The 17720-nt window shown below is 39.5% G+C and overlaps 1 protein-coding gene across 2 annotated transcripts in view; it reads right to left on the bottom strand.

Annotated features, from left to right (window-relative positions):
- Window positions 1-17720, bottom strand: part of pcdh11 (protocadherin 11) — a 372376-nt gene that overhangs the window by 123151 nt on the left and 231505 nt on the right. For both annotated transcript variants that reach the window (XM_060927976.1, XM_060927977.1), the window contains exon 4: window positions 4042-4252. In XM_060927976.1, coding sequence (XP_060783959.1) covers window positions 4042-4252 — 211 coding nt within the window. The remainder of the gene's footprint in view (window positions 1-4041; window positions 4253-17720) is intronic.

Here is a 17720-nt window from a genome sequence, read left to right as displayed (position 1 = left end):
TTTACTAATAGTACATGTAAAAGCTCATAAACACATGCAAAGAACACATCAAACTACACTTTCTTTAACATCCATACACAGGCTCCAAATTACATTTCCAGCTTCAGTGCTTCTTTCGGCCACACTATTAAAAATGAAAACAAAAAAATCAGCGCAATAAATGTGCAAAAATAATAAACTAGAGTTGTGCATAGGCATGGGATCCTGCAGGACCCAACTGAAAAGTCACAGGTGCAGGCTTTTTTTTTTTCTCTCTTATGACATGTGAGCAGGAGAGTGTGGTCAGATACAAAGCTCATGGGGCAAGGAAAGGCCACATTGTTTAACATGTGAACATACTGAAGTGATGTGTTTACACCATCTGCTGGAAACTATACGGCCAAAAATACATGGACACCTGACCATCACACCCATGAACACAAATGCCGAGAGCTACACTCCATAGCTACTCTAATGGAAATCCTTTCCAGAAAAGTGAAAGTTATTATAACTGCAAAAGGGGATGAAATCTGGGAAGGGATGATTATAAAGCATAGGTTCTGGGTTCAAACTTTCCAGTCATTTGGGGCCTTGTTGTGTGGAGTTTGCATGTTTTCCCCATGCCGACATGGGTCTTCGCCGAGTGCTCTGGTTTCCTGCCACAGTCCAAAGACATGAGGATGAAGTCAAATGGCTACTCTAAATTGTCCATAGGTGTGAATGTGAGTGTGAATGGTTGTCTGACACTCAGGGCCCGTCCACACAAGTATGTTTTTGTCGAATCCACATAAATACTTTATCGTTTCGGCCTCGCGTCCAGACGGATCTGGCTTTTTCGAGGTGTGAAACTGGTATTTTTTGAAAACGGGTCCCAGAGTGGGAAAATCCTAAAACACCGGATAGCCCGGAGTCGTCTGGACGGCGAATGCGGATTTTTTCAGAAACGATGACATATAAGCCCCACCTCTCTAACATTTAACCTCAGCCGCCGCCGCTAGACGTGTCATAACAACAACAATGGCGGACTACAGGCTTGTGCTCGTACTGCAGAAACATCCAATGTGACACGAAGTAGAAGTTCCACTTCATTGTCGGTCCACACAAAAGACTCCTCTTTCTCTCAGAGTTGCGCTGGCCATGATCGTCCTCTTCTCGTGTTATGAGCTTGTTTGTAAACAGCGCGTGACCTTTATACGCATGCTCCATGGCTTCTCTTCCGGTTTTAGTGTATTGGTGTGGTGGCATCACAGCGCCACATACAGGCCTGGCATATGTACTACAGTGTTTTGGGTTGTTTCCAGTGAATCCGTGTGGACGCAGATATTTCTGGAAACGATGCCGTGTTTACAGAGATTTTTTCAAAACGACAGCATATTGGGTGAGGCCGTGTACTCGTGTGGATGGGCCTTCAGTGTTAGCCCTGCAATTGTTGGGTTTCACATGATGTCACATCCGCCTCATTAATTATTCAAAACTTTAGTTGGTGGTCTACCAAAGCTCAGCTGACAAAGCATTTGTATGGAGAAGGTGCATTGCTCGCATGAAAAATGCCTTATGCTTGCATTGTTTTAGGTTGTTTGAATCAATCAAACCGTGAAACTGATAAAAGTTTCTTCAGGGTTCCCTGTGAACAAATAAAAAAGGGTGAACGAACACAGGGTTTCACAAAAAGACGTCGAGAAAGGTGGCTTTTGAACCTCTCACTGAAATCGAAGGGAACCGAGTCGAAGCATGCTCGAGTTTGCAGTGATCACTTCGTGAAAGGTTTGTATATCCCTTTCAGCTATGTCGTTAGTGTTTCCTAAGTACTTTTCTTGCTATGTAATTATTTTACAGTACTTTTTTAGTCCTGAAATGCTAAAGTCCCCAGCTGTTTCTTTGTTTACTCGTCACTCCTCACAAAGTCCATATGCATGAAGGTCGCAACAAAATTCTTATTCAGCCATACAGTTACAATGCACCATGATCACTTCTCTGTCTTGTTTAACTAAGATCCAGGTCTTTAAAGTGGTTTCTGATGATCTTTGTGAATGATTTACCTGAGAGATAAGAGCTAACACAAGTGAGAATCAAGTGAACTGTTAATTGTTTACACTTCAACTTGCAGTGCTTCGCTATAAAGATGCGAACAAAAAGCTTAAAAAAAATCATATTTACACGGGCAAAAACAATACAGGATTCACTCAGCAGCGACTTGATACCAAGCTCCTTTACCCAGCCACATACAAAAATGTTGTAAGCCTCCATACGCTTCCACACTTTCATCTGTTTTGTGGTGTAGAAGGATGTCTGCAACACCAGATAGTTTGAGATGTCGGGGAACTCGACTGAAGGGTAGTTTTCGAGATCGTATAACAAATCCTTCTTTCCCAGACTGTAGGGGTCGATTCCACTGTACATAGCAATCTTCTGAATATATCTAAAGCGAGCAGTGGCTTCTAGATTACGAGCATACTCTGATTAAGTTATCGCTAGTTGTTTGCACTACGGCAGCCATTTTGGTTTGCTAGACCACCAGCTGTTTTACCGGAAGTGAAATCGCTAAGAAAAGTCATGTGACTGAAACCCAATAATAGACTGGCAACTTGTCCAGGATGTACCCTGCATCTTGCCCAATGTCAGCTGGGATTAGCTTCAGCTGACCTACAGCTCACAATAGATAAGCGGTATAATGTAATGATTGGACCCACCATCTCTCAGACACACATCAAGGCTCTTTTCTTTCCTGGCACATAGGTGGTGGAAAGAACTTCCACTGGCTGTCTTCAAGCAATGACTAAAGACCTACCTCTTCATCAAGTACTTAAATTATCATTCATTCATTTATTTATTTATTAATAATAATTTTCTTGTGTTTTTCCATACTGTACTAACCTCCACATCATTTTTTTTAAACTAATGATACCCATTAGTACTCAGTGGTACCGGAGCCAGTGAACTAGCTGGAGGATACATTTTTGATAGAGCCTACAAAGTACTTATGTAAATTGCTCTGGATAAAGGCATCTACCAAATGCCATAAATGTAAATGGGGATGTAGAGACTGCTGAGGGTTTGTTGATACAGTCTGTCACCTCAGGATAATATTAAATCAGCTTAAAGATAATTCCTGAGATAATACAGCAATGACAACAAAGTAAATAAGGACTTAAATCTACTTTACTGGAATTTATTATCTTTATATTATAAAGGTTATTTAACCTTTTTCAAAAGAAATATAAATGTTATTAAGTAAGTTTTTATTAAACATGGAATGACTGTTGGATGTTTGGAATGTCTATGAATAGATGTTTGTAAATGGATGTTTTGTTAAATTTATTTATTGGTTTCTTTTAGTGGAATCAGAACAGAATTTTCAAACTTTGAAGATTTTCTCCTTTATCACTTTTGGGGGTTACCAGATTTTGAAATGTTATAACTTTTATAACTTCTGGCTGAGATATGTGCAAAAGAGAAAGAAATGTTGCAGTTTAGTAAAGCCTGCAGTCATCAACATTTTCTATAATAGAAAGTACCAAAATTTCATCACGTGATGAGTTTTTGCAAGCCACCGCACATTTGTTGATATTTTTGGTAATTGTAAGTTGATTTGAATATATCACAGGCAGGTACAAACCAAAATAACTGCATTTGAGGGTGGGATTGGTCAGAATTCCTTGAGAAACTGGTTAGGAGTGGGATTGAAAAAAAAAAAAAGACCTGCGCACACATATACACTTAACCGTCAGAGAGATATTACTTGATACTGATATAAGAATGTTCCATTCAGCCAAAAGAAAATATGAAAATGGCTTTTCGCAGTGTAGTCTTATGCCATATAAATAAATGAAGCCGACTGTATAAGTGACTTAATCTGAAATGTTTCTAAACTAACAAATTACATGCAATACAAGTACATGAATACTATTTTAATTTCTTCCCTATCTGTTGCACTGTCCCCTCTGACCCCCCATTCCCCCAAGCTAGCAACATCCCCACTGTGGTGAATATTGAACATATATAGGCCAACTGGTCCATGCAACTCCTAGTATGTGTTGGAAAAGGATGATAGCAGGCACTCACTAGACTCAGGGTCAGAGTTGCCATCACCCTCGGTGCGGCTGTTGGGCGATGTCTGCTCGTAGTACTGGTCCTGTGGGAATCCCAGTGGCAGTGACTGAGTGGTGCTGGTAGCACTGGCACTGCTGCCCACCTCCTGTTCCACTGGCCCAGTGGCAATGCAATTCTCCTGAGACCCATCTGGAAGGTGAAAGGTCACACGCCTCTGACTCTGCTAAACACACAAACACATACACAAACACTGCATAAGCAGAAGACGGCTTTGTACTCTGAGGCAGGAGACAGGAATAATGTGGATCATGAGTATTGCAAGCTGCAGCTGCACATACTGAATGAAGCAAAGCTTATTTATACCTTATATACAGATGAACATAAGTCACATTTTGCAAAAAACATGAATTTTTTAAAGATGAAACTTTGTCCATCCGTACATTATCTATACTGCTTATCCATCAGGGTCATGGAAGAAGCTGAAGCCAATATCAGCTGACATCAGGCAAGGGGGGGGGGGTGTACACCCTGGACAGGTCTCCATGGCTAACACAGAGACAAACAACCATTCATTCACGCGCACATACACACCTATGGGAAATTTAGAGTAGCTTGTCTTTGGACTGTGGGAGGAAACCCACGCAGGCACAGGGAGAACATGCAAACTCCACACAGATAGAACCCAATTGATTACAAGGTTTGAATCCAGAAACTTCTTGCTGTGAGGTGACAGGACTAACCACTGCACCAGTGTGCCATGCATGAATCTTTGTCTTAATTTCTCAAAAGGAATACAGATCTATAATTATATGTATTAGAGACATGATGTTCAGTTCACTTAGACCTGGAAGTAAAAACCTGCAATTAATGTGGTCTGTCCAAATCTGAAACAAAAAAGGGGATCTTTAATTCCTGTCACATTCCTTAACACCTGTGCACACAACATCACCATTTGAGGATCCCAGGCATGTGAAGAGGTTTGGTTTATTTTTGTTAAGCAGTGAAAAATTAAAATGAAAATTCTTGGCAAAACTGCCAACTGAAAAGCAGGGCACTGTGCCAGCAAAGGAAAATAAAGACCTTAATTATTTGTTTATTTATTTGTTTGTTTGTTTGTACACACACACACACACACACACACACACACACACACACACAAAAGAGTGTTTTGGGAGGTGGGATAAAAGGACCCTAAGGACATGGCACTAACACTACCTGCTGCACCACCATGCCACTCTGTTACATAAATTATATTTATTCATTAATTCAGTGTATATTTATTTTATTCTCCATATTCATTATACAAATTTAAAAATGTTAAACCAGGACTGCAAATCTGACGCATGAATATAGAAGTTTCATCTGCCATGCTGTGATTTTTTATTATTAATAATAATAATAATAATAATAATAATAATAATAATTATTATTATTATTATTATTATTATTATTATTATTTTATTTATGTATCTATTTTTAATTGATGCATGGTATAGATACCAGTGCCAGAAAACATGAGGTACTGTATATGTAAGTGAAAACGGTGGACATGTGCAGTGTGAATGGAGCATTGAATAAGATCACTCAATAGCAAAACAAAAATAATAATAAATCAAGAAAAACTCAAGACTTTAACCACTGCGGCACGGTGGTGTAGTGGTTAACATTGTTACCTCACAGCAAGAAGGTCCTGGGTTCGAGCCCAGTCGCCAACAAGGGCCTTTCTGTGTGGAGTTTGCATGTTCTCCGCATGTCTGTGTGGGTTTCCTCCAGGTGCTCTGGTTTCCCTCACAGTCCAAAGACATGCAGGTTAGGCTGATTGGTGGCTCTAAATTGACCGTAGGTGTTAAGTGTTAGTGTGAATGGTTGTTTGTCTCTATGTGCCAGCCCTGCGATGATCTGGCAACTTGTCCAGGGTGTACCCCGCCTTTCACTCATAGCTGGGATAGGCGCCAGCTTGCCTGCGACCCTACATAGGATAAGCGGTTACAGATAATGGATGGATGGATGGATGGACTTCAACCATATAAAATAGTTTGCAGATATACAATCATCAAGAATGATCTGCCCCATGTACATTTACCAGCCATTGAAGCTACGTTATGTCTCCAAAAGTATGTGAGCACAAAGTGAGCTTCATGAAGACATGGTTTGTCAAGATTGCTGTAGAAGAGCTTGAGTGTCCTCACAAACCCCTGCCCTCAACCCCACTGAACACCTTTAGATGAATTGGAACTCCTACTGTACCCCAGGTCTCCTCATCACCATATTTGCTATCCATCCACTACAGCATCAAGTTAAGTGCTCAAGATTGATTCCAACAGGAACAAGAATCATGCTTTATCCTGCATTTCATTTTGAAATTGTATTTTATGAAGTCCATTAATCGTAGTATAGTACTTCCAAGGGTCTGGGGCAGATGGTTTCTTGTTTATATGAATGAGGACTTGGTTTTGGAGGGCAGAATTTGGAAGTCTGGTAAAGTTTGCTATGAATTTTAAATGTTGGATCTTGTTGAAAATTCAGACTGGTCCAGAATGAATAAGTTGAAATATGTCCATATTAATTAACTTGAAACCCCAGTCCACATTATCACCATTACTAGTCACAGACTGGCTTTTTTGGGAATTCCTATGGCAGCAGTTTCCTTGGGCATCACGGTGGTGTAGTGGTTAGCGCTGTCACCTCACAGCAAGAAGGTCCGGGTTGGAGCCCCATGGCCAGCGAGGACCTTTCTGTGTGGAGTTTGCATTAGAGCCCTGCACTCCCGTGGGAGTCCCGCGGGACTCGCAGGACCCGCCGCAAAGGAGTGCAGCGCAGGGCAAATTTTGAAAGCTCATTGCGGGCGCGACCGGAAGTGCACATATGCAGGCACGGGCGGGAGCAGGAGCGCACATATGCAGGCACGGGTGGGAGCGGTGATAAGCTGCAGTCCCACTAGCTAAAAACGTGTTTTAAACAGGTTACACAGTGACGGTAGGCTTGACTCAATGCTATCCCAGAAATCCTTCCTGTAATATGCAAATTTGGCTGTCCAATCAGAGGCGGCCAAATTTGCATATTACAGGAAGGATTTCTGGGATAGCATTGAGTCAAGCCTACCGTCACTGTGTAACCTGTCTCTCTGAGTAGAGTTGTAGACTAACTCAAGCAGTAAATCACTTCACTCATGGTACAAAGCAAGCCCATTCACTTTTTTATGCTGATCAGAGAATTACAATGGTTTCTCATATGACAAAAATGTGCGATTTGTGATTAAATATTTTAATTGCTTGACAGCACTAATTATTATTATTAGAGACACTACTTGCTGAATTCAGAAACAAGGTAAATAATAACAAATGTGAACATGAGCTGTAGATATTTATGCTCAAATCCACTCAAAGTAGGGGCTGGGGCACCATCACACTGTGTCAAGACAAGAACTTTCCTGAGAAATAATGCGAACGTCTGCATCATGCGGGATTTGCGGGCGGGAGCGGGACAAAATATGGCAGGCGTGGATGGGAGCGGGACTGAAAATCATAATTCTTTGTGGGTGCGGGCGGGAGCGGGACTGAAAAATCATAATTCTGCGCGGGCGGGAGCGGGACTGAAAAATCCGACCCGCGCAGACCTCTAGTTTGCATGTTCTCCCCATGTCCACGTGGGTTTCCTCTGGGTGCTCCGGTTTCCCCCACAGTCCAAAGAAATGCAGGTTAGGTTAACTGGTGACTCTAAATTGACCGTAGGTGTGAATGTGAGTGTGAATGGTTGTCTGTGTCTATGTGTCAGCCCTGTGATGACCTGGCGACTTGTCCAGGGTGTACCCCGCCTTTCGCCCGTAGTCAGCTGGGATAGGCTCCAGCTTGCCTGCGACCCTGTAGAACAGGATAAAGCGGCTAGAGATAATGAGATGAGATGAGCAATTTCCTTGGCATCTTGATTGGTGGGACATTTACTCTTTGGAATCCATTTCAAACAAGTTTTCTGAGGAAGTTCATCCAAGTAGACTCAAGCTTCATTGGAGTGGACAGCTCTGTGCGATGACCTGTACTGTAAGTACTGTTCTTAGTTTGTTCCGTTTCTTATGAGCTGCAGAGATGCATTGAGTCTGACATCAGTTCCTGACTCTTGTTGCTAAATGAACACAAATCTTTATAGTCACATACCAAAATCCAGTGAAAAGCCTTCCCAGAAGAGTAGAAGCTATTATAACAGCAAAGGGGGACTAAATCTTGAATGGGATGTTCAAAAATCACATATTGGTGACTGTCAAGTGTTCGCAAACCTATGGCCTTGTAGTGTAAATGCTGATCCATGTTCAGTGATTCTTGTCTGGTTCTCTGTAATTGTCTGATTTATTTATTTAAGGATAATTGCAAAATGCAAAGGACTCAATAATGTAGTTTATTCATTCCATGCATATGTACAAAGACCGGTACATCTAAATATTCTGCCCATGTGTCATATTTTGTAAAACTAGTTAGGTGACATGAGCATTAGGTTACTTAAGGGTTATCTGATTGATAGTGAGTAACCCATTACACACTGAAAATTATTTTTTCTTAATTATTTTTACTACTATTATTATTATTTTATTTGAATTATTTTACAGTAGGTAGTTGTAAATTCAAATAAGAATACACTTGTTTTGCACTGTGACTGTGGAGTAGAGCTTTTCCAAAAAAATATAACATATGGTCTTATTAGACTGTCATACTTTATAACTGAATGCTAAGGAGAATATTTTGTAGAAAATTGCAGCTACAGTATTGAGGACAATGATTTGTGGATTGTGCTTAAAGAAGCAGGAGAGAAAAAGAAACATGGTGTAATTATTCTAACTTCTAATTTTCCACACATTTGAAATCCCTAAAGTATTATATTTTAATGTTTTTGTATTTCATTTTAATGGTTCAATTTATATTCTTGAGCCCTGTGCTGCCTGAAAGCAACTTTTAGAGGGAAAAAATGGTTCTATTTCTTGCTCTACAGATGCTCTGGCATGTTTCTGATAAAGTCAGAATTGCTTGGGTCAGAGATTAACCACAAACTGTGCCAAGCTCAATGTTGTTACCACTGTAGTAGTGAACACCAGATTTTGGCCAGCATAATGTAGAACACAATCTCTGGCAAGGCGGTTGTTGGCCAAGATAATCAGCCTGGCAGCCATTATTAGGAAAGTTTCTCAGTCCAATCTGGCCCTTTACGTGGAGAAGATTACACCTCATGAAGACTCAAGATTGCTAGCTAAGGCATGAAACCAAAGCAGTAACACTATAACAAACCTCATGACTCTATACCAATAAGCTGTAGTGTTTGTGACTATATTGAATGCTTTGGGTATTGCTGAGACACATACACACACACTTTCATGAAAATAATTCATTATTATTATTATTATTAGCCTTGAAACTGTGAAAATGGGCCTCTACAAACTTACCCTTTTGTGGAATAATTACCCTAATAAATACCTTTTTATATTAGTAATTATAATAATTAAAATGTGAGGCTCAAAATCTCCAAATTACATATTAATTTGCTTTGATTGAAAGATGCAATCCTTCACAGACCTGATTATTCACTTTTCATGTTTTTGTTGGGGTTTTATTTATATTTTTATTCACTTTTCATGTTTTTGTTGGTGTCTTTGAAATTGTATGATTACAAGAAGAAGAGAAGCAGTACTAAAAACTACACAACTGAAACTTTAAAATCTGGAAACAGCAGAACCTAATGCATATATATATATATATATATATATATATATATATATATATATATATATTAATATTGCTTGAAAATGTAAAGAGATGGCCGAGAACAATATACAGCAAACACTATAGTGAACATCCAATATTAAGTGTATATTTGGAAAAGTGTTTGGGAAGAATACAAGTACAGTGTCTTGCAAAAGTATTCATCCCCCTTGGTGTTTGTCCTGTTTTGTCACATTGCAACCTGGAATTAAAAGCAATTAATTAATTAATTAATTAATTAATTAATTAATTAAGCATAATTTGATGTACACAACATGCCTACAACTTTAAAGGTGCAAATTGTTGTTGTTGTTTTTTTGACACAAGCAATAATTAAGATGGAAAAAAAATTCTGCCATGTGCATAGGTATTCACCCCCAAAGTCAATACTTTGTAGAGCCTCCTTTTGCTGCAATTACAGCTGCAAGTCTCTTGGGGTGCGTCTCTATTAACTTAGCACATCTAGCCTCTGTGATTTTTGCCTGTTCCTCAAGGCAAAACTGCTTCAACTCCTTCAAGTTAGATGGGTTACGTTGGTGTACAGCAATCTTCAAGTTATGCCACAGATTCTCAATTGGATTCCGGTCTGGGCTTTGATTATAGGACATTCCAATACATTTAAATGTTTCCCTTTAAGAAGAAGAAAACTTTGTCACATGCACACTTCAAGCACAGTGAAATTCAACCACTCCAGTGTAGCTTTAGCAGTTTGTTTAGGGTCATTGTCCTGCTGGAATGCGAACCTTTGTCCCTGTCTCAAACCTCTGGCCAACTCAAACAGGTTTTCCTCCAGAATTGCCCTGTATTTAGTGCCATCCATCTTTCCTTCAATCCTGGCCAGCTTTCCTATCCCTGCAGATGAAAAACATCCCCATAACATGATGCTGCCACCACCATGCTTCTATGTAGGAATTGTGTTCTCAGGATGATGGGAAGTGTTGGGTTTGCGCCACATATGGCCTTTCCCATGATAGCCAAAAAGTTCAATTTTAGTCTCATCTGACCAGAGAATCTTCTTCCATGTGTTTGCGGATTCTGCCACATGTTGTTGGGCAAACTCCAAATGTGTTTTCTTATTTTTTTTCCTTTAAGCAATGACTTTTTTCTGCCCATTCTTCCATAAAGCCATGCTTGGTGGAGTGTATGGCTTAAAGTAGTCCTATAGACAGATCCTCCCATCCCCGCTGTGGATCTTTGCAGATCTGTCAGTGTTATCTTTGGTGTCCTTGTTGCATCTCTGATTAATGCCCTCCATGCCCGGTCTGTGAGTTTCGATGGGCAGCCTTCTCTTGTCAGGTTTGTAGTGGTGCCATATTCTTTCCATTTTGCTATAATGGATTTCATGGTGCTCCGTGGGATATTCAATTTTTTTTTTTTTTTATAACCCAACCCTGATCTATACTTCTTCACAACTTTGTCTCTGACCTGTTTGGAGGCTCCTTGGTTTTCATGTTGCTTTCTTAGTAGTGTTGCAGAGTCAGGATCCTTCCAGAACAGGTTGACTTATACAGACATCATGTGACAGATCATGTGACACTTTGATTGCACACAAGTGGATCTTAATCAACTAAATATGTGACTTATGAAGTGAATTGGTTGGACCAGCTCTTATTTACAGATTTCATATGAAAGAAGGTGAATACCTATGCACACTCCAGATTTCTGTTTTTTTTCCATCTTAATTATTGTTTGTCTCATCTCATTATCTCTAGCTGCTTTATCCTGTTCTACAGGGGTCGCAGGCAAGCTGGAGCCTATTCCAGCTGACTGCAGGCGAAAGGCGGGGTACACCCTGGACAAGTCGCCAGGTCATCACAGGGCTGACACATACCCCTTTTCCACCAAATCAGTTCCAGGGCTGGTTCGGGGCCAGTGCTGGTGCTGGTTCACAACTCGTTCAACTTGCGAGCCAGCTGAAAACCAGTTTGCTTTTCCATAGCTTGCGGTGCTAAGGGAAGCCACGTCATTACGTCACTGTATACGTCAGTTACGTCGCTACGTTTGTATAAACCTTGGCGCGAATATCAAAGCAAAAACAACACGGATGAAGCAGCAGCAACAACAACAACAATAATAATAATAATAATAATAATAATAACAATAATAATAATGGATGACTTTGCGTTGGTACAGCTGCTGCTTCTCGTCGCTTAAAAATGGCGATCTTTCGGGGTCTTGTTATTGTTGTTGGTCTTAACAACTCCACCCCCCTGCTGACCTAAGCGGTTCTTTCCTCTGGCCCAGCAAAGAGCTGGTGCTAGCCTGGAACTGGTTTTTCTGGCCCCAGAACCAGTTCTTTGTCAGTGGAAACAGAAAACCCGGTTCCAAACTAAGCACTGGCCCCGAACCAGCCCTGGAACTGCTTTGGTGGAAAAGGGACAACATAGACACAGACAACCATTCACACTCACATTCACACCTACGGTCAATTTAGAGTCAACAGTTAACCTAACCTGCATGTCTTTGGACTGTGGGGGAAACCGGAGCACCCAGAGGAAACCCATGCAGACACTGGGTGAACATGCAAACCCCGCACAGAAAGGCCCTCGCCTGCCACGGGGCTCGAACCTGGACCTTCTTGCTGTGAGGTGACAGCGCTAACCACTACACCACTGTGCCGCTCCAATTATTGTTTGTGTCACAATAAAAAATAAATAAAAATGCACCTTTAGAGTGGTAGGTATGTTGTGTAAATCAAATGGCGCTCACCCCTCAAAATCCATTTTAATTTCAGCTTGTAATGTGACAAAACAAAACAAACACCAAAAGGATGAATAATTTTGCAAGACACTGTAAATGCAGTTGGTAAACTCATACTAAGAATTATATTTCAAGATATCCAGGTCATTTTGAAATATCTTGTAGTAGTAAATCAATGTGAGCCAATATATAATCTTGGACTTCATCAATATTACTGAATGCTGGGAAATCCCCATTTCCCCAGCTTTTAAATGTGTGTATGATTCAAACCTGTGGTGTCATGATGTTTGAAGTTGGGTATGTACATCTAATAAGAACAGGAACAAGAATTGGATGTTCTTCATCATGCTCAGTATAACAGATTCATAGAAAAAAGCAGTTGAGTGTTTTATTGTTATCTGCCCTCTTGGGTCTTAAGTGTTTAATTGATAGAGATTGCCCACCACCATACAAAGTGGTGAATCTTTTTCACGAGGCTCCACTGCTTTCGACCCACTGGCCCAATTTAGAGGAAGGAAAGGATGTGGATCAAGTGGCCTTAACCAGACAGGTCCAGGAGCGTTATAAGGATTTTCTCGTTCAAAGAAGGCACACTCCTGTCTCTCTGGGGACTTTGCTGCAGAGGTTTGAATGGATGACCTTTTTACAGACAGTCAATTTGTTGGAAGTAAGAAAACAGCCAAAGGCAAGCACAGTTTTGCTTGATTCTTTATGAAACAGAACTAAATGGATCTCTCTCTCGCTCTCTCTCTCTCTCCATTACATTTGCATTAGGCTGAAAACTGAAAAGACCCATTTGTTTCCCTTTTCATTTGCAGCTCTTGGACGACTTCCTGTAACATTGTTATGTCGAAAATAAAAGTGACAAAGTACATCTTCATATTTGCTACCCCAAATTTGTGCCGATGAGAGTACAGTGATGCTGAGAAATATGTTTGTGTTTACTCTTATGAACCATTTTTGTGTGAGGAAGGAAAACAAGGCCTGTATTTGAAGGTAATGGCATTTTGTTTGTGGAGTTGGGGTTTTTTTCAATGAAAAAACATATAAATCATAAATAAATTTTTAAACAGTTTTCACTTGTTGGCAAAAATAATATCTATATCTATATATCTATATATCTATATATAATTAAAATAAAGAAAAAAATCATACAGACCGGGAGTTTCTTTGCTTTCTTTTTTCAGATGAAATCAAAAAGCTTTAGTACTCATAGGACTATAAAAACCTAAAGCAGTATAATATGGAAGATAAATCAAGCTTTATTAATTCAAAAATTATTCTTGTGTCATGGTGATATACAGATTTAGGATATAATTGTATTGTGAGGTTAAAAAAAAAATCTTGGCATAAAAGCCTGCTGCCTTCTGCCAAAACCACAGATCACCAAACAGCTTACTAGTTCATTTACGAACTATCGGTGGAATGACTAAAGTAAATCCTTACAATTGGCAAGCAGAATGCTGAGTCGCTCAATTGGGTGTGCTACAGACACTGATATCACCACCTTCAAATTCATTCAGAAGCCAAAAGAAAGAAATCTCCCACTGTACTAATGGATTATGCTTTAAACGGATAAGTATTAGATAGACTTATCAGCTAAGATTGCCTCTACTCTGCACACTCAATTCAATTAATTGCATTCAAGCTATAATGATACTCTCTTGTTCTGACAATATCATAAACACTAATCTCATTTCGCATTTAGAAACCACCAGGGTAGGGGGATGGGTGAAGAGAAGTAATGAGTGTGGAATTAAAATTTGAATAGCAATGTATGATTCTACCCCCTATAACCCGGAACCATTCTGTAAAAGACCAGATCAAAATTGTGCTTTCAGAGGACATAGTGCTATTCTTGTGACCTGAGACCTCAGAGCTGGGTGATGTTCTGACTGGTTTATCTTTGATCTGTGCTGACAGAGCAACAGGACGCTGACGTGGAATTATGCAGTCTATAATTTAGAGCCTGTGCAGCTATGTGCCACCAGATGTGGTGTCATTTATTAAGGGGTCTTACTGGAAATATAGTCAGAGATAAATAAAGAACAATGCAATGGTTCAGATATGGTCTGCTAGTGCCAGCATTATCACAAACAATGAACAATCATGTATAATTAAATAAATGAGACTATCCCATTTTTTTTCTACTGAAAATAAGTATACATAAAGGGACATGTGACTTTGCATGGTCAGCAAGCACAGTGGCACAGTGCATAGCATTGCTGCCTCAAAGCTCTATCGTTTGATTACTGCCTATGTGGATGTGTTCCCTGTATCTGCGTGGGTTCCTCCAGGTTCTCCAGTTTCCTCCCACCTCCAACAAACATGCTGTAGGTCTCCTAACTACTGTCACATTTGGGTTATATTCCTGTACCGCACTCAATATTCCCAGGATAGGCTCCAGATCCCCCCTGACCCTGATCAGGATAAAGCAGCTACTAAATATGAATGCAAGAAAAAGTTACTTTCTAGGGCGGCAAGGTGGTGTAGTGGTTAGCGCTGTCGCCTCACACCAAGAAGGTCTAGGTTCAAGCCCCGTGGCCAGCGAGGGCCTTTCTGTGCGGAGTTTGCATGTTCTCCCCGTGTCCGCATGGGTTTCCTCCGGTTTCCCCCCCAGTCCAAAGACATGCAGGTTAGGTTAACTGGTGACTCTAAATTGACCATGAGTGTGAATGGTTGTCTGTGTCTATGTGTCAGCCCTGTGATGACCTGGCGACTTGTCCAGGGTGTACCCCGCCTTTCGCCCGTAGTCAGCTGGGATAGGCTCCAGCTTGCCTGCGACCCTGTAGAACAGGATAAAGTGGCTAGAGATAATGAGATGAGTTACTTTCTATCTGCTCAATAGATGTAGTAGAGGATGATTACACTTGAATGTTCTTACAGTTAGAATAATCATGCAGTGTGTCAGTGTATTTTATTTTAATACAAGTCATTTTGATTACCTGTATCTCTACATGCACTCTTGTAAGGAATGTGTAGAAAAATTACACAACTTATGTGTAGCACTTTACACATTTTGGGTGAATATTAAATAAAACCATGTTGGAATAATTCAGCTTTTTTAAAAAATAAATAATTATGTCCAGTTTTAAAATTAGCACAACCTGTGAATTTGTTCACAATTTGTGTAGACTGATCTGTTCTAAACATAGTGTCAGCTTTTTGAGTTAGCTGACTTGCCATGCCGCTTTCATTTTATTGTATACCGCTGTTCATGAAATATTATAGTTTATATTATAATCCCTTGACTATGTGAATAAAAAAAAAAAAAATCTGCAGCTCAGTGGTCATTGAACACCTCTGAACATCCTCTCTGTTTTCCAGGGATGATGTAAACAACACTGCTAATGCCAGCCATTTAGAAGCTCATCAGTTCTTACTACTCATAATATAATACTTTGCAGATAAGACTGAAAATCCCTGTTTACAACCCCCTGGAAATCAGTGGAATAATAGTAACTCAAATGAGGGATTTCAGTGGGGGAATTTTCATTAATGGGGTTAACCACCCTTACAGAAAAAACACATGAATTTCCCAAGTATTTCACATGTGATCACGTTACCACATGTGGTATACATGGTATCAGATTTTGTAACATGTGTTACCATGTAGAGCACATGTGGAAAACATGTTACCACATGTGTAAAACATTCCTACATGTGATTCACATAAAATTGGGCCAAAACCACATGTTTCCCATGTGCAAATAACATGTTTCCCATGTGCCAAACACATTTTCCACATATTTCACATGTGAGAAATCACATGTGAAGTTCATGTGGTTTTTCTGTAAGGGCAAGTAGTGTTACATTAACACTAACTCTCTCTATCTTCACCTTGAATAACAACTATATTTGACATGCTCTCGAAGCGGGTGAAGGTTGGTTTATGTTGTAGTTACAGTAGTAGTTAATTGGTTTTGGTTGGCAAGTGTGTGTTTCGTGTATGGTGTCACTGGGTAATGCTAACTTCCAGTGACTTTGGCTGGAGTGAACGATAAACATCATAAGAGTTGTATAACATCGAAATCACCATTTTGATGGGGAGAGGATTCTCACCAGTGACAGCAAAGTTGTCGAGGTAAGTTGTACTTGAAATCGCTTCTTATTTACATGTAGAAACTACATCTTCTGCTGCTGTTATTTTAAATACTGGTTTAGTTTGGTTTCTAACAGAACTGTTAGACCATGTAGTTTAATCTATATTAACCTTAGATGCTTAGACAAATTTGCTAACTTTAATATCAAAATGGGACATAGCACAAACAAAGTGGGGAGATTTTTTTTTAAGTATTATTATTCAGCTTTCAAGATGGAACTTTAACTTGTGGGATATTTTATGTAATTGTCTGCCATTTGTATTAGCATTTAGTTTGTACATGGTATTATTAAAAAGTCTGTGTTGAACTATAATTCTACTAACTATTCAGCATTATGAGGTGGGAATATTTTTTCTTCTTGCTAACTATCTATCTTTGCTGTGTCGCTAACTAAGATGTGCCTCATATAGCCATGACTAACTTAACCCAATTATTTCTCATGTCAGCAATCCTGTTAATACAAAGACATTGAAGAAATTATTATTCAGATCTGTAAGAATGTTGGTGTATGAATGTGCAGCTGCAGCCTGATGTTATTTAACATTAAGTGTATAGATTTTATGTTGTGGGGAGGAAATGATCTGTGATATGAGCTAAAGTTTTGTGTCAAAGTATTGTTAAAAAAAGGGTGCTGCATTATCTGTCTAAATGTTCACATTTTATTAATTTATTATGCAACAAATGGACCAATCTGAAGATGATCCTCAGGCAGTGACTTCTGGGTCCTTGGATGATCAGATCTACCTCAAGCCAAGATACAAAGGTTTGAAATAAGTGAAATGTAGAAGGTGTGGTTATGTGTCATGTTGCCTAATGGAACTGGAAGAATTGTTTTGTCCTATCAGACATTTTCTTTATCACTGCTGAAATTCTACAAAATTCTGTTCTATGAATTTGTATTGTTATATTCTGCAGTTTGAATTCTGTGAATTTTATTGTTAATACTTCATGATAATAAATGTGTTGAAGTCATAGTGTATTATGCTCATTAACTAATTTTGTGCCAAATAACAATTTTGTGTAGGGTATCAAGTATTTGTTTGTTTGTTTGTTTGTTTGTTTGAACACAATGTGTGTAGCCAATAACAACACATAATGTATTAATGTTACACGTTTAGGCATCTTTGTGTTGACCTTCCTGATGCAT

The sequence above is a fragment of the Neoarius graeffei genome, chromosome 8 (genome assembly GCF_027579695.1).
Source record: "Neoarius graeffei isolate fNeoGra1 chromosome 8, fNeoGra1.pri, whole genome shotgun sequence".
Taxonomy (NCBI): domain Eukaryota; kingdom Metazoa; phylum Chordata; class Actinopteri; order Siluriformes; family Ariidae; genus Neoarius; species Neoarius graeffei.
This window is presented reverse-complemented; position numbering and strand designations above follow the sequence as displayed.